The 23,665-nt window shown below is 42.4% G+C and overlaps 1 protein-coding gene across 9 annotated transcripts in view; it reads left to right on the top strand.

Moving 5' to 3' along the window:
* SORCS1 (sortilin related VPS10 domain containing receptor 1) overlaps positions 1 to 23,665 on the top strand; it is a 485,244-nt gene that overhangs the window by 189,283 nt on the left and 272,296 nt on the right. Inside the window, exon 1 of one of the 9 annotated variants that reach the window (XM_053668607.1) lies at positions 23,079 to 23,108. The exons of the other annotated variants lie outside the window; for them this stretch is intronic. Within the exon in view, the coding sequence (XP_053524582.1) occupies positions 23,083 to 23,108 (26 nt within the window). The 5' untranslated portion in view covers positions 23,079 to 23,082. Of the gene's footprint in view, positions 1 to 23,078; positions 23,109 to 23,665 lie in introns of those variants that run through there. 9 annotated transcript variants of the gene reach the window in all.

The following is a 23,665-nucleotide window of genomic DNA, read 5'->3' as shown; positions in this document are numbered from 1 at the left end:
CTGATCCCAGCTGCCACTGTGTCTCTTCTTGGGTGTTACACGCAGCGATTACTGGGGCATGTCCCAGTGGAGTGTCTGTGGTGACAGTGGCCGTGGAGGGCCTTGAGGCAGCATTTGTGGACTTGTCTGCAGCTGGTGCTCTCTGGAGATCACCAGGGTTCAACCTGAAGCCAGTGACTCTGCCAACTCCGTGGTGATTCTCATTAGCTGGGGTCTCTTTTCCCTTCCTCCTCCCCATCCAGGGCAAAAAGGGAAGGGCAACTTGGAACAGACTGTTAGTCTCTGCCCTGAGGATATTTTGCTTCAAAAGCCAGCTTTCTGTCATCTGTGAAAACAAGGATACAGAAGGGATACCTACCCTAAAAAAAGAAAGGGACTAAGGATAGAGCGAGGTAACTTCCCTGCAAGAGGACCATCCATGTTACCCGAGACAGAGGATGTTATTTAACCCTGTGCTCGGACGTGTTCAGTGCCACCCCAGGAGCCCCAGGAGAGCCATGTCCAAAGGATCTGGTCCTTTGGATTCTCATCCCGTCGAGCTTTGTAACTCTCACTCCCATCCTCATAACTGTGTCACATACAGCAGCTTGTGGTGCCTGGGCTTATACATTTAGTTTATTAAACCTTACTGTTATTTTTTTAATTAAAAAAACATATGTGGCCATTAAAATGAGCCAAACAATGAAAAGACAAACAAACGAACAAACATGTTATTACTGTTTGACTTGCCACTCACATCCAGCTTCCTTAGAGTGTGTGATGCTAAGAGTTTTGGGTGATTCTGTTCATATCATTATCGCTCAAGTTGAAAATGCCAAGAGAGATAAACCTATGACGGGGTGACATTTTTATGTAAGAAAATAGGAGTAACTATTCATGGGACTCTGACAAACTGTTTATTTCACTTAATGAGTCATGGGTGCCTTCCAGAGGAATGAGTTTAAAAAAATGGGTCAGGTGTACAGGCGTCAAATAGGATGATGTGGTATGCTGAATTAAACGACTGCATGCTTAATTAACTCATGCAGCGCTTCAAGTGTTCTCAGGGCTTTTTTATCCTCCTTACAACCTATAAACCAGGCAGGGCTAGTAGCTCAAGTTTACAGATCAGAGAGACGAGGCTGAGAAGAATTCAGTGATGCACCCAACGGTCATAAGCTGGTAACTGGCAGAGCTGACTCCTGAGTATGTTCTCCTAATGCTTGTGCTCCACTGTCTCTCCACTGCCTTCTAAATGGATCTTTCACTGATGCCCACAATATTTGCTATCACTTACAGTGTTTCAATAAACATTTATAGGCAGGTCCTTGCATTTTGGTAATTTTCCCTCTGTGATTTACTCTAGAGCACTAAAGGTGATATTGCTGTATCAAAAATAAATGCATTTATAATGTTCATAGATACCTGCAATCACTTTCCAAGAAGGTTGGGACCGTTCACTGACCACAATCAATGATAGATTGTACATTTTCCAGCAATTTCACTAGCACTGGGGTTGTTAATACTTACAATTTTGCTAGTCTCTTGAGTGAAAATGTATCTTGATTTCAGTGTGTTTTAAGGGGTATCTCCCTATTAATGATATTGACTGATAGTTCATTGGTCTGTGGCACTGTTGACCTCCCCCTAATCAAAGGTAATTAATCGTTTCTTCCTCAGTAATCCTGTAGGGTATCGTGTAACTTCGTCTTATAATGGTTATCCAGTATTTGGTTCAGTTTAAAAACATCTACTACCCCCATATTCTATGCCTAGCACTGTACTGGAAATAAAGGTATGAGTAAGAAGTTGTTTCTTTCTTGTCCTGGCTGGTGTGGCTCAGTGGACTGGGTGCTTGCCTGTGAACCTAAAGGCTGCTGGTTCAATCCTGGTCAGGGCATACGCCTGCATTGTAGGCCAGGTCCCCAGCTAGGGGTGTGCAAAGAATCAGTTGATTAATGTTTCTGTCCTGTATTGATGTTTCTCTTCCCCCTTTTCTCCTCCTCTCTTCCCCTTTATATAAATATAAATAAATAAAATCTCTAAAATTTCTTTAAAAATCTATTTAGAACACTGTAAAAACTTTTATTAGAAATTTAAATTCATAAAATCTGTAATAAAATCTCTATAAAATCCCTAATAAACTTTTCTTCAAAAACTCAAAATGTAATGATGGGCAGACACTCAGTGGATGATTATAGAAGTATGATAAATGTAGTGTGGAAGTTAGGTACCGATTACTGTTGATGTTCATCTATTTTCATACTACCCAGGACACTCAAAGACTATGACTGTTTCTTAGTTATTTTTCTTTGCTTTGCACCCAAAGTAGAACATGACGCATATTAAGTATCATTATTTATTTTTGCTTAGAAAAATTATATATTTCCATAGTGTATTAAGAAATGTTTGCCCTGGCTAGTACTCCAGGGCAAGTACTAGTGGCTCAATGGATTGAGTGTCGGTCTGTGAACCAAAGAGTTGCCGATTCAATTCCCAGTCAGGGCACTTGCCTGTAGGTCCCCAGTTGGGGATGCGCAAGAGGCAACCACACATTGATGCTGCTCTCTGTCTCTTTCTCCTTCCCTTCCTCTCGCTCTAGAAAGAAATTTTTAAAAATCTTAAGAAAAAAGAACCCTTGAAGGGAAAAAAAGGAATGTTTTAGGGTCTCTGAAAGTCAGTTCTGTGTCTTATACTTGTTTATATCCTCAGTTTTTGACCTCATGCCTCCACAAGGTTGTTTGGAATGATGTGCTACACTGAGAGGATCTTGTGAAATGCCACCACGTGGGACCGGAGGGAAGAACACAGCCAGTGCTACGTGTGAGAAGTCCATAGAGCATTGCATGCATGGTAGTCCCCTGCATTTTGACAGGAATCTTCCTGCGCACCCACATGAAGGGTCATGGCGATTGTGTCTACAAGGTTCTGACTGTGTTGTGGCTGCCTTCTACCCAGAGACACTGCAGGGCTCCCTGAGGCCCCTGTGACTAGGTCTCTGCTGAGCTCTTCACTTCTCATGTTAGCAAGCAATGGACGAGATACACACAGAAGCAATCATTGCCCTGATGTTCTAGTAACTTTATCAATAAGAGTCCAGAAAACGAATGCAGAAATACCCAACCTGGTTATAGATTTAGGAAGTATTTAGAATGTTAAGTCCCATTTTGCAACATTGCCTTTGAATGCCATGTGGTTGAGTCTTATACCTATGGAGCCCCCTGGGATATAGATCACCACCATCCAATTTCTTGACAGGAGCCAAATGTTTCCATAACCTCATCACCCCTTGGGGGGCCTTTCTGCTCACTCAGGGCTTCGGTGTGTCCTTCAATGTCAACACTGGAGCTTCTTATTAATAAGTACTCAAACAGTGGGGATTAAATGTTCTTGAAGTATAGGCACCCAGGCGGTCAAAAGATACCCCGGACACAATTTAATCTTTACCTTCTAGCAACCTACAGTCTCAGGATCCAATCAACATGACTAGCTCATCCTCATTTTTTAGGTGTCAGCATGAATACCACCTTATTTTTGAAAAGCCACTTATCTCCACCTTATCAAAAAGAGGTCCCTCGTTTCATTCTTCAGGTGCTCTTTATTTTATTCATTGCAGGTGCCATGGACCATAATGATTCTATTTATTGCTTTCTACTGACTGATGCCACCACCAGAATATGTAAGCTCTCTGAAGGCAGGGATCTGTCCCTCCTCTTTCCACTGTATCCTAGATGCCCAGGACAGTGTCTGGCACATAGAAGTTCAAGAGAGATTTGTTAAATTAATTAAATGTATAAATAAATACATACCTAGAGCCATTCTCAAGGTGTGAACCCAGACGTGAATATGATCGGGTAGTTGTATGTTAGGAATTCACAGTCTGTAGGGGAGACAGATAATAAATGAAGATGATGCTAGTGTGCCCAGTGTCGTAATGGAGGCACCAACATATGTTCCAGGCTGAAGGGAAAGCTTTCTGAACGAAAGGGTACCTGATCTGAATCTTGAAGAACGAGTAGGAATCACATTAGTAGACGAGGCTAATTGTTTATTCATTGAGTGTGTATGGGATTCTAGGTACCTTTAGGTGCTGATAGCATGGCCAATTGAGAAAACTGCATGAGGTGTGTATGGACAGAGTATATGGAGATGATTTTGAAAGGATAGACATGGCCAGTTTTACACAGAAATTCATAGTTTCCTGTAGTATGGACTCCCAGAAGAATGAATATATCAGGGAAATATTTGGGGCAAGGGAAACACTTGATGAAATGTGAATTTTAGGGAAAAATGATCTTGCTCTCGTGTTGAGAATTGACTTATAAAGAGCAAAACTACTGACCATGAGAACAGTCATCAGTGAAGTAAGAAGTAAGAGATGAAAAGGAGCTGACTTTTCAGGGCTTGAAGGGATGTAGTGTGGAATATGGGGGTGGTGCTCATTCCAGTTGATCTTATAAAGTGAAAATGAACAGAACCGATTGGATGTGTGGGAAGGTGAGAGGAAGAGACAGATCTACAGTGACTTTCCTGCCTTTGTCACGAATAGTCTAGCTGACACTGACGTTATTTAATGCATACATCTGTTCTATCGAACACCTACAACTAGTGAATGAGAAAGGCGTATGGAAGCAACTCCTTGATGGAAAAAGCTGTAAAGTGAAATGAAAGGAAGAAGCGTGACTTTGCACAACAGAGGTCAAAGACTAAAGGGATGGCTCCTTTTCCTTAACCAAGGACAATCCTGACCATGTTTTAGGGGGCGGGGAATCAGTGGGAAGAGATTGAAAATGTAGGAAAATCAGAAGGTAAAAAGCATTGGTAGAAAACCGAGTGGCAGAGAGAATATGAATTTGGAGCTTCTGTGTGTGATTATCCAGCCATTGTAGAACTGGGGAGAGGGAGGAAGGGGGGGCCTCTCTCTCACCAAGCAGGGAAGCCAGAGTGGGACATGTGTAGGGTAGCATTTCCGAGAGACCAGAGCTGAGGGAGCTCCTGCCACGTGGGTGTGAGGTCAATGGCAAGAGGACTTCAGAAGAGGTTCCACAAACTGGAAGAGCTGCTGAGGGGATATGGAGGGGAGCAGACTCCTCCGGGACATGTAGGTGCTGTGCTGGCGATGCTCAGCTCCCAGCCGAGAGTTGTGCTTTGCTCCAGGGACCCTTGAGTAATACTCAAAAAGGCAGTTGGTTATGCAGTTTGGGGGAGGCATTGAGAAAGCACGAGAGGGCAAATGGATTGAGTGGTTTGGAGTGCCGGATGAGGGGGTTGGACCTCAAGAGAGAACAAAGTGAAGCCGTGGGTGGGAGGAGGGCGAACAGTGAAACAGCAGGCCCCATAACTCGAGCATGTTTAAAAGCCTAGAGAACATTTAAGAGATAATATCCAGAGGAGCATGAGTTTTTATATTACACTTAGAATGTACGTGGCCCCCAGGGGACTCTGTGAAAGGGAGCTGGTCTGGGCAGGTGGAGTTTGTCAGAAAAGCCTTTGATTGAAGCTGCTCTTAAGAAATCCACAGAGGTCTGCAAAAGGATCTGCTGTTTTTCTGCCTGTGTGGGGGGCAGCTGAATCTGCCATCAGGTCCCCCATGTTTGAGACAGACAAGCGACAACTCACCTCCATGTCTTTGGGGAACAGTAAGCATCCTTCTCCCCCCCAGTGATGATGGACTTTCTCCAGGAAGTTCCTAACCCTGAGACCAAAGACCCGTGTATTAGCCACATGTGCTAGTCACTGAGAGGCTTTTGTTAAAAGACAGGGGCCAACCCGCTTATCACATTAAAGTGATATTAGTGTCTTTTCTGCAACCGTTTGTTTGTTCGTTTTTTAGTATTTTATTTATTTATTTTTAGCAAGGGAGAAGGGAGGTAGAAAGAGAGGGAGAGAAACATCAATGTGTGGTTGCCTCTAGCATGCCCCCTACTGGGGAGCTGGCCTGCAACCCAGGCAAGTGCCCCTACTGGGAATTGAACCAGCAACCTTTTGGTTAGCAGGCCTGTACTCCATGCACTGAGCCACACCAGCCAGGGCTAGTCACTGTTTTTTAAACTTTTTGTTTCTTCCTACAATTTGTTCTGGAGTTTATGCTCCAAATTTAAAAGTCTATTTTTTTTTTTTTTTAGTTTAACGTTTGGACTTTAATTGACCTTGCCTTTGGCTTCTCCTGTTCCCTTCCATTTGGTATTTCTCTTCCTGGGATTTGGTCAAGCCACTTACAGGAATTCTCAGTAAAAGAAGATCATCATACGTTCTGAGCGACGATGAACCACTTGTAGGTTCTGTCAAACTGCACGAGCTCCTGGAAGGCCGTTCCATGAACAGGTCAGCATCTGGACCTGGGTGCTGGACTGCTGGGCACAAATCTAGGCTCCGTCCCCTTACTCTGAGACAGCAGGGAGGCTTCCGTAGCTCCCTGCCCCATTTCCTAATCAGAAAAACAGGCTGTAAGGGCATCAATCTCATAGGGTTATGGTGACACTTAGGTTTAATGTGCATCGCCTACTACATGATACAAAACAAACAAAAACCTTGGATCATGTACTTCTCCAGTCTTTGTTTGAACACCCTTTCTCTTTTATTTGATTTGCCTAATAGATAATGGTAGCCACAGATGCTGATGATTTACTAAGATACTAGGAACTCTTGTGAGCACTTTATTATATATATGAACTAAATCAGTCCTCACGATAACCCTGCGAGTTTGGTGCCATCATTATTCTCGTTTTGTAGGTGAGTGAACTTTTGCACAAGGTCACGAGAGCACTAAGCATAGAGAGGAGATCGGAGTCCAGCTCCAGAGCCCAGGCCTTGAAACCCACTCAGACTGTCTCTTCTGTGACCCTTTCCTGACCACACCGTTCCACACATGTGCTGCTCATGAGCTGTTATTTTTGCCATATTTTCCTTTTTGAATGTATTACTTTGAATTATAAGCAGTTTTTGCATACAGTCATACCTCGGGACGTGTTGGCTTCAGACCTCATCAAACCCAGTACTCGTGGCATTTCGATAAGAAAAAAACGTTTCAGCATCCTTTGCTTGCTCAGGACTCTTTGAGCTTGCTCGGGCTTGTCTGAGTCACGCTGCCACCCTGCAAGAGAAAATGCTTCATTGCTCCATCGCTTGCTCACCACTCTTCAGTTTTGGCACTAGTCACAGGTTCTAGAACAAATGAATGATGAGTACCGAGGTGCCTCTGTATTTATCATTCTTACTAGGACCATTCACTTTTGTATACTCAGAAGCAAGTACAATTCTTGGCTTATAGTAGGTGTTCCATAAAAAGCAACACAGGACAAATATATTGGGAAATGGAGATTTTTTAAAAAAATTATCTGTGTCATCTGTGGATTTAATTAATTGACGTGAAGCTTGTCCCATGCTGTCTATCACAGGTAATAAAAGGTGAACAGACAGTAGTTTACTCAAATGTCAGGGTTTTGCTCTCATTTATTGTCACTGCACATCAAGGAGGTGATGGATATTAATTTGGTGTCAGCACGTAAGTCACCGCGTTGTGCTGCATGCCTACAATGCTGCTTCCGTGATTGATGGTGAAGTGGAGGAGAGGAATTTATTTTGTCTTAGTGCCTTGTAGTTTTTTTTTTCTTTCTGTTTGCATTAGAGTGTTGTTTAAAAACAAATGCCATGTTGAGTCCATGAGAATCAATGCTGAGCATGGCACACTGTGCTGTCCCTAGAGAATTCACTTTGGCCATGGGGAAATGGGACACCTTTACCGACCAGAGTGGTGGCCAGTGGCCAGGGGGTCATGCATGTGAATGAAGCTGGCTATCAGGGCAGGGGCTTGGCCCTTTGTATCGGAGGACAAGAACAATGCAAGTAGTATTAGTAGAGAGTTTTTGAAAAGGCTTTTTCTTATTTCAAGTGAAGGTTCCAAAATACTGTCCAGCCATAAATCAAGCGAGGGCACTTGCAGCTCTGTTCTCTTTCGGAAGGGGAATGGTGTGCAGAAGAGTTATTCCTCAGCACGGCTTCATTTCTTCCCCCTGCTGGGATGTATTAGCCAGGTCCTCACCTTTGGTTTATTGGCTTCAGACAATCTGTGATTGGAGCGGATTATCACTTCTTACCTTGCAGAAGCCAGGGATGCAATCAGTTCCTGAAAGGCACAGGACTTATTTTTTTTTCCTTTAAAAAATGTATATTTATTTCTGCCAGCATTTCTTGGGATTTAGACTTAAAAGAGCTTTTGAAAAGAATTTATCTTTGAATGTCCTGCTTCATCACACCTTTCAAATAAGAACATTGTGTCAGGCCAGTGTGAACTTAGCTTTGACTCTTAGTTTGAAAGAAATAACATGACTTCACAAAAACTCTGGCTTTCCCATCCCCAGGTCTAAACCAAATTAATTGGGAAGTTTATTCTCATTGAAATATGCCAAACACATACCCTTTGAAATAACTGGGGATTTCGATTAGCCATGCTTACAGGGTGATAAATAAGTTCTGTTCTTTGGTGGGACCAGGGGATTTTGGGTGTGAAAACATCAGAATTTGACTACAGTATCTTGTGATACCAGTTTTCTTACTTGTATCGCCATCATTCCCCAACTTTCTGGATCACCCATCTCAATTTGTTATTGTCAGTCTCCCTGTTGGAAATCTACCACTTCTACCCTCCAAGGGGTGTTAGCATTTAAACTCTCCTCCTCCTCCATTACCTGGGAGATTTCCTCTTTTGGGGTTGCAGAAAGCAATCCCAACAACCTGTCTCTTAAAAACTTAGCAAGCAAATGTTGCAACACAGAGACTATCCTTTTACCAGGGCACAGTGGGTCCCGGCCTTAGTAGCCTTGGCAATCAGACTTTCTGTCACCAAGTGCTTCTACTGACTGCTGTGTTCACAGTAAGTCTGGCCTCGGAGTTCCCCTTCTCGGCAACTCTGCAGAAGTCAGAGGTTCATGCTGTGATGCTGAGGTGACCTGTCAATCTGTGGACTCTGCTTATGCCCACCACTTTTTAAGTTTGGGTCGATTTTAGAGTTATCTATAAAAATGTAAGACTCTTGTTCAAAAGGATCCTGCTTACTTATTCACTGGGCAATCAAAGCACAGGATACAATCGTTCCTCCAACCACCAGGGAGTGTGTAGGGTGCAGGTGCTGGGCAGTGAAGTCAGCCACTGTCCATACTCCAGGCAGCAGGGAGCAGCTGAGAATGGCTGCTTTTATGAGGCCCCTGATTAGCTGAGTGTCACTGGCCAGCGTGGCAGCCTGAGGTACATCAAATGACCACCTTTGCTCTTAGGTGTGAATTCATTCCGTGTTCCTAATCTTTTCCAGATATAACTCTGCAGGATATATTCAGACTGAAAATTAAGGCCATTCCTCTCATTCCAAGGCCCATTGTTGCAGGGCAAAGGTCAAGGTGCAGGTATCAATCTAATTTATAATGGCAAGCATTAAACTGAATGGTGTGTGGTGTGTTAAGCCCCTGAGATATGTCTTGTGGAAAGACAGAGAGCAGATCAAGGTTGTGGATTTTGGTTCCTCTTCCCTCCACTTCCTAGAACTGTTTTCTTCATTGATTTAACACTTTCTACTACTCAGTGGCCCCTCTACCCAGGCACTGGAAATGAAACCAACTTTCCTTGTCTTGTGGATCCTTTACCTTTATGGAGAAAATATTGTTGAGTTGGTTGCTGAATCTATTCAAAGCTTAGTTAATGTTACCTTTTTGGTCATCTTCATATAATAATTCAGCATTTCAGATTCAAGGGACCGCACATGCACTAATTTAAGATTACATTGAGTGTTCATTGTTTTTCACCAAGGGCAGAAATTGATTAAAAAACAAGGTGGTCCTGAAGAACTACCAGTGATTTTGTTGGTGTCAGACAGTGCCCTGTTGTATCTTCGAAGTCTGTTGTTTCGATTTTCTGCAGGGCCATTAGAGTTGAGAGTTGCAGTACCTTCGAGAACAGTGTTTTCGGTTGATACTTTCCTTTAAGGGAGTGGAGTTATGATTTTCCTCTGGGGCTTATGTGAAACTCATCATCATCAAGGCCACAGTTGATCTATGGAAGAAATCAGAGTTTAGAGAATCCTGAACAATGGCCGTGTCTCCAGCTGCCCAGCATCCCTGAAAACCTAATTCCCCACAAGTAGGACTCCTGTAGGTTTTAACCCATAGGTTGAGGAAAACTGTATTTGAAGCTCCAGATACATAGTAGGGTCACATGTAAGTTGAAATAATAGAAACCAGAGAATTACCTTGACTACGTTACCTTCCGTATTTAAATTTAGATTTCCAGTTCATATACTGGGAATGATAATAATTCTATGAAGCAGGTCACTATAAAGAGTAAATAAAAAATTTTAAACAACTTACCTGGCACATTTTATTCTATTTTTTTAATTTTTCTTTAAAATTTTTTTAATTGTTCAAGGACAGTTGTTGTTTGGCACATATTGAATTATAAGAGATACAAACACAGACTCAGATTGTAAAGGAAGGAAAGGAAAAGAGCTGGCTATTGTTTACTGAAAAGCCTGTGTGGACCTCAGTTTCCTCATTTGTAGATGGTGTTCCAGAAATCCTTTCTTTACTTAAGGCTGCTACGGATATCTGATAACCAGATATTTTGATGGTCCACTTGCTGTACACATTGGAAAGTGCTCTGTGGATGTGAGACATCTTTAGCTGGGAGTTGGAACTTGACCTTTGTGGTTTCCTCCCAAGCGTGGCAGGGGACACGCCTGATGCAACTGTCTGAATATCACTGTAACTCCCTGGATATAGGACTCCCGGAGACTGTTTAGCAACTTTTTTTCTTTTTCTTTTTTTGCTTTTTAGCATGGGAGTAGAGAAGAATGTCTGTCACATAGTGAATACTCAATAAGTATCTCTTTAATGAAATAGTGAATTAATAAAGCACTGATTTTATTTTAGTTTCCATTCTATTGATCACATGCCTGGCAATATGCTAAGTATATTTCATACTCAGTGGCCCTTAATCCTGGGCCCATTAGAATCTCCCAGGGAGCCTTAAGTAGTAGTACAATGTGGCCCCATCGAAAACAGAGTCTCTGGGCCTGAGCCTGGGATATAGGTAGTTTAAAAGCTACCCAAGCAATTCGAATATGTGAGAGACATAGAATCAATGAACTCCTGATCCGCTGTTTTGCTGGGGTTTGCTTGACTGGGCGGCTTGCTGATGTTGCCCATTACTTACTTCTGGGCGTCCGGCTTTCCGTGAACATGTTCTCCTGTCTTGCCATTTGTCATGGCTAAAGTATTCTCCATTAACAAGGCTGCAAATTTATCATCCGCATTAATGGGGTAATCTCTTCTGCATCTCGTTCCCGAAACACAGTCGTGACGTCCATGTAAATCATAAACTTAGATCCGTTTGCAATGTGAAGGAAAACATGTAAATCAGGACGGAGAAAATTAATGATGACAAAGATCCCTGATATGCTGTAAATTGCCGAGGCCCGGGTCTCAGGCTGGTTTCAGAATCACAACTACAAGTAATTTCTCCATAACTTTATGAAATGAGGAGGCCCTGCCTGCGAAATGGAGGCGAACCCCTATTGAAGGGGTTCAGTTTGCAGCTCTTTTGGCACAGATGAGCTCCAAATTGCCACTGGGGGTGGTGTTTTACCTCGGAGGTACTGCTGATGCTAAGAAGGGCGGAGCGGACAGGCTCACGTTATGTTGTGTGTTTGTTGAAGATGTCCTTAGAGCAAAACCTGTCTGGGTTCTTTGGAATTACGCTGCTTTTCCTTTTTCAGATGGTTAACGTTTTCACTCACGTCCCACTAATGTGGGATTTTCTGCAAGGAGCACAGTCACGTTGTCAACAGGCGTGCACATATGTGGTGGGGACCAGGGGGCAGCATCACTGTCGCTTGAAGACAGCATGCACCTTTGCCTTCTCACCCAGTGACACAGTTAAATAACGACGCAGGGTCCCTGTAATAACACAGGTGACAGGAGTGCTGTGAGTTGCTTCAAGGAAGGGTGATTAGATGCCAAAGTGAAGACTATCCGGGGAGCTATTAGCAGCCAAATGTGAAGTTATTTTTACTCAAGGCAGTGCTTTCTACTCTGTTTTTGAAAACCTTAGGGTGTCTCCAGGTGTATCAAAAAGTGTCATACAATTCTCAAAAATAATAATATCCTTGTACAGTATATTAATACCTTAGTGTGCTTTTAGCGCTGAGCATGGTGGTGGGTGGGAATTCATAGCAGGTCACTGCTCCAGAAATTAGGGATCAGATGGAGAGCTGATTTGCTTGACACAGTAGCTCCCCAATGAGAACACCCCCGGAGCCTGACCGTCCACGTCCCCAGGTCTTGCTTTATGAGCTGCTTGGAACCCTGTGATTGTTCCTACTACTCTGGAAGAATCTGCGTATTTTTCCCCACCAGACATTTTTCCTCTCATTTGCACCTGCTACCCGGATCCCCTGTGCATTTATCTCCCATCACCCTTTTGTTTCTTTCCTTGCTCTTACCTTTGGTTCCAGAAGTGTTTTAAAAATAATGGATGGTAGTTAATAAACAGCATGGCAGGCAGGGCAAAATGAACAGTGGTGTGCTCATTTTGATAGACTATGCCGTCTGCAGGTAATTTACCAGGGCCGAGTGCTGGCATGCACAGCCCCATGAGAAGGACTTATCCCTGATCTTAAACCAAAATCATTTTTGAAAGTCGCCATTATTCATAAGGCATGAGCCAAGAAAACTGCAGGAGGCTGTCCTGTGATGAGCGGGTGGGTCTCCGGTTCGGGAGTCAGAAACAGGCAAACATCTGTATTTGTGCACTTGGGGGGACTGTCAGCTTTAAGAGAGAGAACTTTACGCTGGAGTCCGGCACCGTGAGACAGAGTTTTCTGCCCTTATTACCATGGATTTTTCCTGCCCCCTTCCAGGCTCTCCCCAGTGAGTTCTGAGACCCTGCTCTTGCAGCTGCTGCTGGCTCCATCACGTGAAATATATTTCATCACTTTTCTGTCTTGCCTCTACTGTAAACCTTCTGACGATAGGACAATGTTTCTTTGTGTGTCCCTCGCCTACTGGAGTGCCCAGCCCATTAAATAGGCTCATTAAAATTAATTAAAGGAGTGACTGAGTGGCCAGTGGATAAAGATCAAAAAGGATATTTCTGGGATTCTCTAGGTAGAATCTAAGTGAATCCTCCAAAATATTACTGAAGCCTCAGGATGTGCCAGGAGAGGAAAAACAAGGCAAGGGTTTTCAAGCCTTCTCAAAATTAGGAAAGAAATCAGACAGCATTTATTTTCTCAGGATTCTACTCCACAACATGTGGCTTTTCCAGAATCGCATGCCCATAATTGGTGAGGATGTGAGGCCACAGTATCTGCATTGCTGTACCTCACAGATGGCCGCCACAGTTCGGCTCTAGGAGACTCTGATGGCAAAGCTCCACTGATCCCTGCTGCGCTCAGGCTGTCTTTGAGAGGCACGGTTCATGTCAGTTGAGCAGAGGTCGTTGGAAGCAAGGGACATAGGCTTCCTGGACCTTTGATGGAAATTTCACTTAGGAGCCTTACCTAACTATCAGTGTGACTTATAAAAGAAACCCCACAAAAGTCAAGAACCATATGATGTCACTCATATGTGGTATATAAAACTGAAAGCAGCAAATGAAAACCAATACAAGCAAACAAACAAAACCTCATGGGCACAGACAGCAGTGTGGTGGTTACCAGAGGGAAAGGGAGATCAGATATATGGGTGCTGGCACAAGTAACACCCCTTTATATTGCATAATCATAAGCATGTAATTCTGTAACAACAATATCATACTCAAGTACACCATATGACATTTTAGGTGAGATGTTCATGTTAAATCTGTAAATGATTGCACCCATGTTATTTCCCTAGCAATCACGCTCAAGCAGGCGTTACTTCTGCCGCAACTTGTATATATGGTTGACAGAAGGAGATTCAACTTTGGGTGGTGAACACATGGTGCATTATACAGATGATATGTCATAGAATGTCATACTTGAAACCTATATAATTTTATTAAACAATGTCATCCCAATAAATTTAATTTAAAATACCCACAAAAAGAGTCCTGACTTCTAAGCACCACGATGTGCCCCCAGTTCTATTAAGAAAAACAAACCATAAAACATTTTGTACCTGATTCAAGCACCTGCAATGTAGGTAGAGCTCTCCTATATGGGTGCCATGCCTGTGAGCTAGCCATTTCCTTTAATACAGAGACAGTAATTTTTAATGAGGTGCACTAATGCACACACACGTGGGTAAACCTACACACACCAGCTTCTGCACGGATTCCTGGTGGCCAAATGAGACACGGCCAGCAGAGGGTTCTGCAAATAATATGTATTCAGAGGTACAGTGGTCCTGCCACTTTGCAGGGTAAGCTGATGACTGTTGACTCAAAGCTTAATGACTCTGTTAGGAGTGACCTTTCCTAGTGATTTTCTAACCAATCGGTCTTAACCGTTTAATTAATTAATTTTCTTAAGCAAAACAGGACTTTCCTATTTTTCTCTCTGAGCAAGGATTCATTTACACACTACTCCAAATTATTAGTTTGGGAATGTTAGTGAGTGTACATCATTTATTTTTATTTTTCTGGTTGGCATCTCAGCAACTGAGTATTCTCATTTATTCTGTGTGTGTGTGTACATGTGGAGGCATTATACTCATGCAAGTTTGTGAGGCATGTGTTTGTTCTGGAAACCTTGCTGACTGTTCTAAAATTCAGCTAAGAACAGCAGCTTAAGTGACAAAGTTTGATTTTCCATATACCCAGGATGCTAAAACAATGGAAGGAAAATGAACCAGAAAGCCTGCAGTTCAGCCTTTCTTGGGTGATCTGCTTTTTCAGAGCTGATTAGGGCAATGATATGTCTCAGCGGGGCATCATTATAAGAGATAGGGAAAGAAGGAGAAAGAGATGGCGCCTTTTCTCTCATAATAAGGCCATTTTCCTCCGGAGGAAAAGTCAACACAAGCCCTGTCTCTGTGGATCTCAGTTGTCACGAATGGGCCAATTCACATCTTTTTCTATTCTACTTAATAGCCAGGGCTTTTCTTCTACTTTTTTTATTGTTTGAATTTTTTTCATTAGCAATTACACAGAGATGTGCATATCATGGATAATGAAAAGCAGATGGAAGAAGGATGAACAATTGAGACGATTTTAGAAACCTTTTGTTCTGGAAAACTGTATTCTCTTCTGGTCTTCCACATAATCCCCTCTCAGGTCCCTCTTCTAAGAGGAAGCCACCCTCAAACACGAAGCAGCTCTTCCCCACTGAAGCGGATTCATGGAGACAGGGTGACACAGGGGGCGCCATTGCGCTCTCCCCTGTGGGAGCCAGTGCCTTTCCTAGGGATGGCGAATGTGTCAGCTCAGCAGTCAATGCTTTCTATATGCATCCTTTAATAGTATTCTTTAATTGCATGTAACTGCAAGTAAAAGCCAATTGTTTTCTTTTCCTATAAAAGAGAATGTACACACACACATACTCACTGAAGAAAAACACTTGACAAATAGAAGTTCATTTACTAAGAAAAAACACAAAAGGGAGAAGACATAGCCATGAGGGGTGGGTAGGAGAAAACTGTGCACTTGCCTCCTAAGTGTGGGGCAGCCTTTGTGTCCCTTGCTCCTCTTTGCCTCCCCCCAGGCGGGAGTAGTGCTGCCCAGCTGCCCATAGGCATTTTTGGAAGAATGATTATGGTTTGAGACCCTTGATCTAATATGTTAATGCTAGTAAAATTGTTTAATACTCTTTCTTCAAACTTGGCTGTTAGGTTTATGCCTATGTGTGCTTCTGGGTGAGATTTTTAGTCTGCTTGTATATCCGGTCTTCTTTCCCAATGTTTTATTACATTAATTGTAACCATATGAGGTTCTAATTTTTGACCATTTTTGAACTACAGAATGGTTCAAGCCAATAGTAGTAGTGAGTGCCCAGTAAAAGGTAACTATCATTTTTTTGTAGCAGGTCGCACAGATCATCTCATTCCATTGTCAAAATTACCTCTTTGGTAATTACTTTTGTAAATCCCCACTTTTCAGATGAGACATTCAAGGAAGGCTCAGAAAGGTGAAATGACTTTGTTTAGTATTAAATGGCCAGGAAGGAGGAAGCCAGCATTAAAAATCAGTTCTCTGACTCTGTAGAGTTTTCTATTCCATGAACACCAAACATTTTTTTAAAATACCCATTCTTAATGACTACCTAACATTTTCAATAGCATATTGAATGGATCTACTTTAGTATTTTTATCTTAGAAACATTAAATTCCCTGATTAAAATTTACATTGATTTTATTTTTGTATTCCTATGAAGAATGCTGTGATGAACATCACTCTTGGTTTACATATGACTGTCTGCTGTAGCTGGGTTGAAATGTATTTGCTGTCTGCTGTGCCCTCCATAGATGTATAACATGAGCCTTGAGATTTGCCCGCAAGAAGGTTACTGTTTTGTTTTCTTTGAAATAGTCACTTTTCACTTTCAGAGTGTTTTATTTTAGAATCCGTTTTGTGGCAGAGATGTGGCAGTGTGTTTTTATAAAACATTCCGTTTGTGCCCAAATTTCCAGGTACCCAGCTATTAACAGAGCCTGATACACCTGTAACTGCAGCTCCTTTTCATCAAGAAAATCTTAACAAAAACATTGGCTTCACTTCCCCATGGAACCCACTGTGCCTTGAGCTCCAGTATTACCCCCTCAGATATAGGACAGCCGTTTTCTATTGTGTCGTTCTGATGGGAAGGAACAATTTTATCAAACAGAAATAGACTTGAAGCAATTATGTTTGAAATGCTGCATAAACATTTCAGGTTTTCTAGACGTAAAAGGAAAAACTAATTGTCTAGCCTGAAACATTCTTACTTCTCTCAAGCAACTGTCAAATAGAGGCAACTGTGGGTCGGGGGGGGGGTCACTCTTCAGGATTGGAGAAACTCAGGCTCTTGTCTTGGGCTCTCAGTGGGTAACATATCAGTAAGGAGCTTGGGACCATTAAGAAAGGATGCTTTTTAGCATCTGTATTTCAAACCAATTCCATGCTAAGCCAGGACTGGTGCAATTTGGGTGTCAAGTTTTTGCTGTCGGGATAGCCACTTCAGTGGGATGGTGGTCCCATCAGGAGCCCAGAAGTGGAGTGTGAGTGGTCTTTTGGGGAAAACTGATCATGCAGAGGGGGCAGTATGAAACCTGGCTAGCCAGCCTTGAGCCCTGGGAGAAATCTGAAGCTGCTCTGGCTGTAGAGGAAGACAGGAGAGAGGAAGGGACCTTTGTGTTCCCAAATGGAAAGCAGTATAGAAGACAAGTATGCGTCCAGAATTGTGAGGCTCTGCATGCTTCAACACTGCCAGAGTTTGATAGTGTAATATAATGAGGACTCAATGCTTGCAAAAGGATATTTTTAGTGCAGACAAGGTGGGGCAAAACTAGGTTTACAGTTGTTCCTATGGAAAGTAATATAATAATTAATAAATAATAATACAAGAATAAACTGTTCATGTACTCACAACTGTGAACAGTTTACTGTTGCCCTACTCTGTATATTCTATAGGATATATTATATAGGATATTGTATTTAAGATAGGCTCAAAGAGTAAAAGTGTAATTTTAACCATATTTTTTGAAGTAGCTATGCTTTAGAAAGTATGCCTTTCTTTAGTACAAATTTATCTCCTGAATGAGTAAAAGAATTATTACATTGCATAGGTGAGAATATCTGACGTTGGCTAGAAGCAGAACAGAGATTTATAAAGCCCTGGGTGCTTATGAAAGTTGCACAAGGAATGCATTTTGCTTGTCTGTTCTTATAGGGAACACAGTGAATTTGCATTACAGTCATGTTACCTGAACATGCAAAACCAAAACAAAGTTTAGTTAAGTGTAAACATTTTAAAAGCTGAACAGGGGGTTCCTAGTCATTGGTTGCTCAGGGGATACCTAGCAGCAGTATTTCATGGAAATTTTGATTGTTGACTTTTTTTTTTTACCATAGTGGTCATTTTTATTATATCTGTTAGGCTAAAGATTTTTTTCGATCATTGAGCAATTGATCATACACCTGTGTCATCATACATTTCTCACTAGAACAAGTTGTTTAAAATGAAAAAGCAGACGATCGTTTAAAGAGCCTTTTTCAAAAGAGTGAGAAAATGAGACACAGACTGAGAGAAAGAATGATTAAAAGGCTCATCTGATAGAGGATTGTGATCCAAAATGTACAAATCACGCTTAAAACCCAACAGTAAGAAAATAGCTCACTTAAAAAATGGGCAAGAAGTATGAACAAGCACCTCATCAAAGGAGATATGGAGATGGAAAATAAGCATATAAAAATGTGCAACAGCATATAAGGGAAATGCAAATTAAAACATAATATTACACCCCACACTTGTTAGAATGGCTAGAATCCAAAACACTGGAAAAGCACAGCACTAGTGAGGATGTGGTATAGCTGGACCTCTCCTGCATTGCTGGTGGGGGTACAAATGGTACAGCCCTGGGGAAGGCAGTTTGGCCAGTTCTTGCAAAACTAGACATAGTCTTACCAGAGGATCCAGCCATCTTACTCCTCGCTATTTACCCAGATAAATTGAAAACATATCCACAGAAAAAATCTACACGTGGATGTTTTATATTAGCTTCACTTATAACTGCAAAATTGTTGGTTCGACCATGATGGGCTTTAGTGGGTGAATAGATAAATAAACTGTGGGATATCCAGACAATGAAGTGTTATTTAGCACTGAAAAGAAATGAGGTATCAAACCATAAAAACACATGGGGAAATCTTCAATGCATATTACTAAGTGAAAGAAGCCAATCTGAAAAGGCGATATGACAGTCTTGAAAGGGTAAAACTATGAAGACTATAAAGGAATCAGTAGTGTCCAGGGTTTGGGTTGGAGGGGTGAGGGCGTGAGGAATAGGTAAAACATTGAGGATATGTAGGGCAGTGAAACTATTCTGTAATATACTCCGATGGTGAATACACGCCATTACATACATTTGTCAAAGCCTATAGGATGTGCAGCACCAAGAATGAGCCCTGATGGGACCTGAGGACTTTGAGCGATGACTGAAGTGTCAATGCAGTGCATTTATTATAACAAATTCACCACACTGGTGTGTATGTGGGCAGTGGGGAACACCATGTGTGTTTGGGGGCCAGAGTAATATACAAACTCTACATTCCCACTTACTTCTGCTATGAATCTGAAACTGCTTTACGAAACAAAGCCTATAAAAAGTCTTTGAATAATTCTATTTTTGATGATCTCTTTCTGCTTCGACTTTCTGTTCATATAGTTTTACCTGTGTGTGTTGTTTGTTTACTAGTACAAGTTCTGCAAAGGGGAACTGGGGATTTGTCCAGGTAGCCAGACCTGCTGGAGGCTTCACATGGAGCTGAAGCTGCCTAGTCTTACCCCTCCACCCCCATCCCTAGCCAGGCGACCCTGTAATTTCTTACTGGGTTGAGGTTCTACGTTAGTGCTCAGTGGTAGTTTACTGAGCACGTGACATATGGAAAATGCTCCAAGGAAATCAAAACTTGTCCTTGGCTCAAAATTAAAGTGCCCAAAATAACTTATCCCTTTCAATCTTTCTTAAGCTCTAATGCTCACCACCCGAGGAGAGTTGTCTGCTCAATAAGACTGTCCATTTACCAGTGGCATTTTCAGATTCTTGACCTTTTTATATATTTCATAGTGTTTTCAACTTCTGGGATTTCAGAAGTTCAGCAGATCAGGGGGGATTTCTCAACTCTGTATAAGATATAGCACACAGGAAAGCAATTTCTTAGACTTCCCTAGTGGGAGTAAGGTGCTTGGATTGTATGAGGTAGGACACTTAAGAGACTGATTCTGGAAACCCAGCCAGTGTAGACAGAAAGAAGCACATCTCAGATTGAATTTGCAACAGGAAGAGGAGGAATGTCAGCCTGCTTCCCTGCTTCCCGGGAACCAGACAGAGGGTTTATAGTTTCTTATAGTTTCTCCTGAATCTGTATAGTTTCTACTGAGGTGCTAGTGCTATAGATGCCACACTTCCAAGGTTGAGTATGAGATGAAGGCTCCCATCCCTCCTCAACCGGCCTCCAGTGTACTGATTTGCAAGGCAAATGATTGCTGTAAACTGCCAGGACATCAACATCCTTCAGTCAAGTAGAAGAGTCGGATAAAGGACATACAAATAGGTCAGGAGGATGAGAGGATTTTCTAGGTTGGTATCTTTACCAAGAGATCCAGAAAAAGTCACCCTCAGCCCCATCTTCCTTATTTCAGGAGATTGGTGTCTGTCACATCAGTGGAGCCTGCTAAGGACTAGACATGGTCATTCAACTCATATTCTGTTACTTCTACTCTAACAGAATTTTAGTTTATTTTATTTGCTAGATGTGCCAGATAAAATCATACATACTCTGCTTTTGTGAAGTCTCGTGACATTTACTGTGTAACACCATTATGCATTCCCTGAACCGAGTAGCTCAGGGAATTTACTGTTTATTCACTTCATGCTTGATGGCATTGTGGGTCACACACACCTCAACCAGAAGCCAGCCAAGCACTTAATGAAGCAATGTACCCATATTTCCCCAGGAATCCTCACGTGCTCCTCCTGGTTAGAGACCCCAGAAAATACTCTTGTCCAGGCAGACCACATTCAAGAGTAAGAAAGAAAAAATGACCACAACTGGTAGCATAGGAGATGGGGGGTCTGGATTAGGTTGGTTCCTTTTAAGAGTCAGTGGGATCAGGGTGGAAAGTATGTAAGATTCAAAATCCAAAGACCTGGACTTAAGTATGTTACACCAGTACTTTGTGAGATTTAGCAAATATTTAACTTCCCCCAGTTGGAAAGGACATTGCTATCACACTGTGCCCTCTTTACAAAGAGCTGTTTAAGAGGTCATGATTATCGGGGGCATTAAAATTCATTCTATGTTATACAGTGTCCAAGGAAGTAATTATGAAAGCTCCTGTTAGTTCTTTTTTAAAAAATTATATTTCAGCTAGTTTCAGGTGTACAACATAGTGATTAGACATTTGTATATCTTATGAAGTGATCACCTGGTAAGTCCAGTACCCATCTGATACCATACATAGTTATTATAATTTTTACTTACCACTAAAATTAAGTAGCAAACTTTTTTCAGCCTGATATCTTTTCCCTGCATCTCAGTCTCAATGTTGAAATATCTGGTAAGGAGGTAATTGGTATTTGCTTTTTACTCCGGTGGGATTTTAGATCACTGCATACACTGTTCATTCTCATTCTCTCTCTCTCTCTTTCCCCCTCCTATCGCTCTCTTTCTCCTCTCTCCCACTGCTGGTGAGATGTTGTATGGGAGAGTGCACAGTCAATAGCAGAGTCCAACCAAATATCTATTATTAAGAAGCCACCTTGCTCAGGCGCTCTTGTGTCTGGCAGAAAGTGCTGCACTAACACAGATGCAGGTTCTTCCCCCACAGGAGGGTGTAGTGGACAGGAAGACAAAAAAAATAGTTATGATGATGAAAACTTAATTGGTGAATTCAGGGAATAGAAAACAAGATAGAACTTCACCTAGTGTTCCAAGGATGTTTAAATGAGCTGCAGCTATTTGGAAGACAATTACTGCAGGAGAAGTTAGCATAGGCTCCCAGCCAGTTTGGCTTCAGTTTCTAGCACTTGAACTAAGCAATACTCACAGGAGCTGTCAGGTGTTTTAAAGTATTTGTTCTCTTCCTTAACCTCAGTGGAGCCATTTCTCTAAGAGTCTGAGAGACCCTACAGAACCCAGACATTACCAAGCTGGCTTGCAATTCATTCATCAACATTGATCGAGTTCCACACCTAAGCCAATGGGGTATTGAGGGTGGATTTCCCCACAGAAGATATTTGGCAATGTCTGGAGACATTTATGGTAATTTTGGCTGAGGGCGGGGTTGCTGCTGACATCTACTGGGTGGAGGTCAGGCTTGCTGCTGAAAGCCATCAGTGCATAGGGCAATTCCAGACAGCAAAGAATTATTGTACACACGGGTAAGTAGTGTCAGAACTGACAAAGCCTGGCCTAACCTAACTGCTAACTTAGCACTACGGTGCGTACAAAACAACCAAGAAATATGATCCCTGCCTTCGAGATATTTAGAGCTATAATTCAGAGACTAAAACAATGCACCCATTTATTAGTTGAAATAATTCCACATCCAGTAATATTTACTGAGCGCTCACTATATACCAGAGACTCTGCAAGGTTTTAGTACCATTTGTCATGGTAATAGCTGTCCCCAAGAGGCTTCAAATTTACTGAGGAAGACATGTGTGAAAGAGGAAAACACAAAATTCACTGCCCAGTGGGCTAAGGCATATTTGGAAGGGAAAACCAGTGAGACTCTGGGAGGGAACAGCAGGAAGACTTCCTTTAGGTTGAGCAGTCAGGGGAAACTTGCCTGAGAACACGACATGTTGGCCAGGTGAGAAGTGAAGGCAGACAGAGGCGAGCAGAGGTAGTAGCCCTGTGGCTCCAGGCTCTGAGGCAGGAAAGAGGGTGTGGTTTGAGTGATGGGGTGGATATGCCAGTGTACACAGGTGGGGTGTAATCAAGCCAATAAGCCTAGTAAGGATTCAGAGAAAGAAGAAATAAATGCAGGTGAGAGTCACAGGGAACATCTAGAGAGGGATTAGGGAGTTGGGGACTGAGGGGAGATGCTTAGGCAACAGTTCAGACAGAGAGATGAACAGGTTCAGTTGATAAAGAGAAGGATCTCAGCTCCCTGGTCTAAAGCAGGACATGAGAGAAACAGACTTCAGTGTGCCCCAGAGTGCTTTTTAATGGGCTGCTTTCCTTAGTGGCACCATTTACGAGTGACAGAAAACAGGAACATTTTGGAAAACTGGACACTGGTTTGTGAAGGGACGGGTGCAGGCGATTTTGTGTTCAAGAGAGCTCTCGTGGGGAGAATCATAAGGCCAGAAGCAAAGAGCTGGGCCTAGAATGACTGGTGGTGTGATGAGAAAATAAATAAATATATCAATAAAAGCTGTTGCCACCAGGAACTGCCCACTTCATTCACTCTGTAAACCAGTGTGAGTGCCTCTGATGCACCAGACCCCGGACACAAACTGGTAAGCAAACTCGGAAGTGGCTTCTGCTCACGTGAAGTTAGCAGAGACACCACTGATTTTTTTTTAAATATTCACAGTTAAGTACTGAGGTGTGTGGATACTTGTGCTTCCAAAGATGCATGATTAGAGGATTCTAATTACACGGGGGTGGGGGGCAGGGAAGATTTTCTGAGAAAATAATGAAGACGAGGCTTGTAGAAATTGACCAGGTGAGCTGGGGTAGGAAGGAAGGGGGCAGGGACTTCTCTCAGAGGTGTGGGTGCATGCAGGGAAGAATCTGGCAAGAGGAAGAACTGGGACCTCCAGTGTGACTGGAATGGAGAGGGGTGTGAATGAGGCCGTGCTGGTGGGGAAGACAGGGAGGGAGGAAGGATGGATGGAAGTGGAGTCTGGTGGGGTGGGAAAGAAGTGGACAGATACACATTTCCAAAAGTCCGAGATAAAATGCTGCCAAATCATGTTGGAGACCAGCGCAGCAAATCAGAGGTTTAAAGTCTTATTGGTGGGAATTGCAATGGTGTGTTCCTATTGAAGAAATGCTCAGGGGGTCAAAAGTA

Source organism: Artibeus jamaicensis, unplaced genomic scaffold, assembly GCF_021234435.1.
Source record: "Artibeus jamaicensis isolate MK-2021 breed Jamaican fruit bat unplaced genomic scaffold, CSHL_Jam_final contig_490, whole genome shotgun sequence".
NCBI lineage: Eukaryota > Metazoa > Chordata > Mammalia > Chiroptera > Phyllostomidae > Artibeus > Artibeus jamaicensis.
This window is presented reverse-complemented; position numbering and strand designations above follow the sequence as displayed.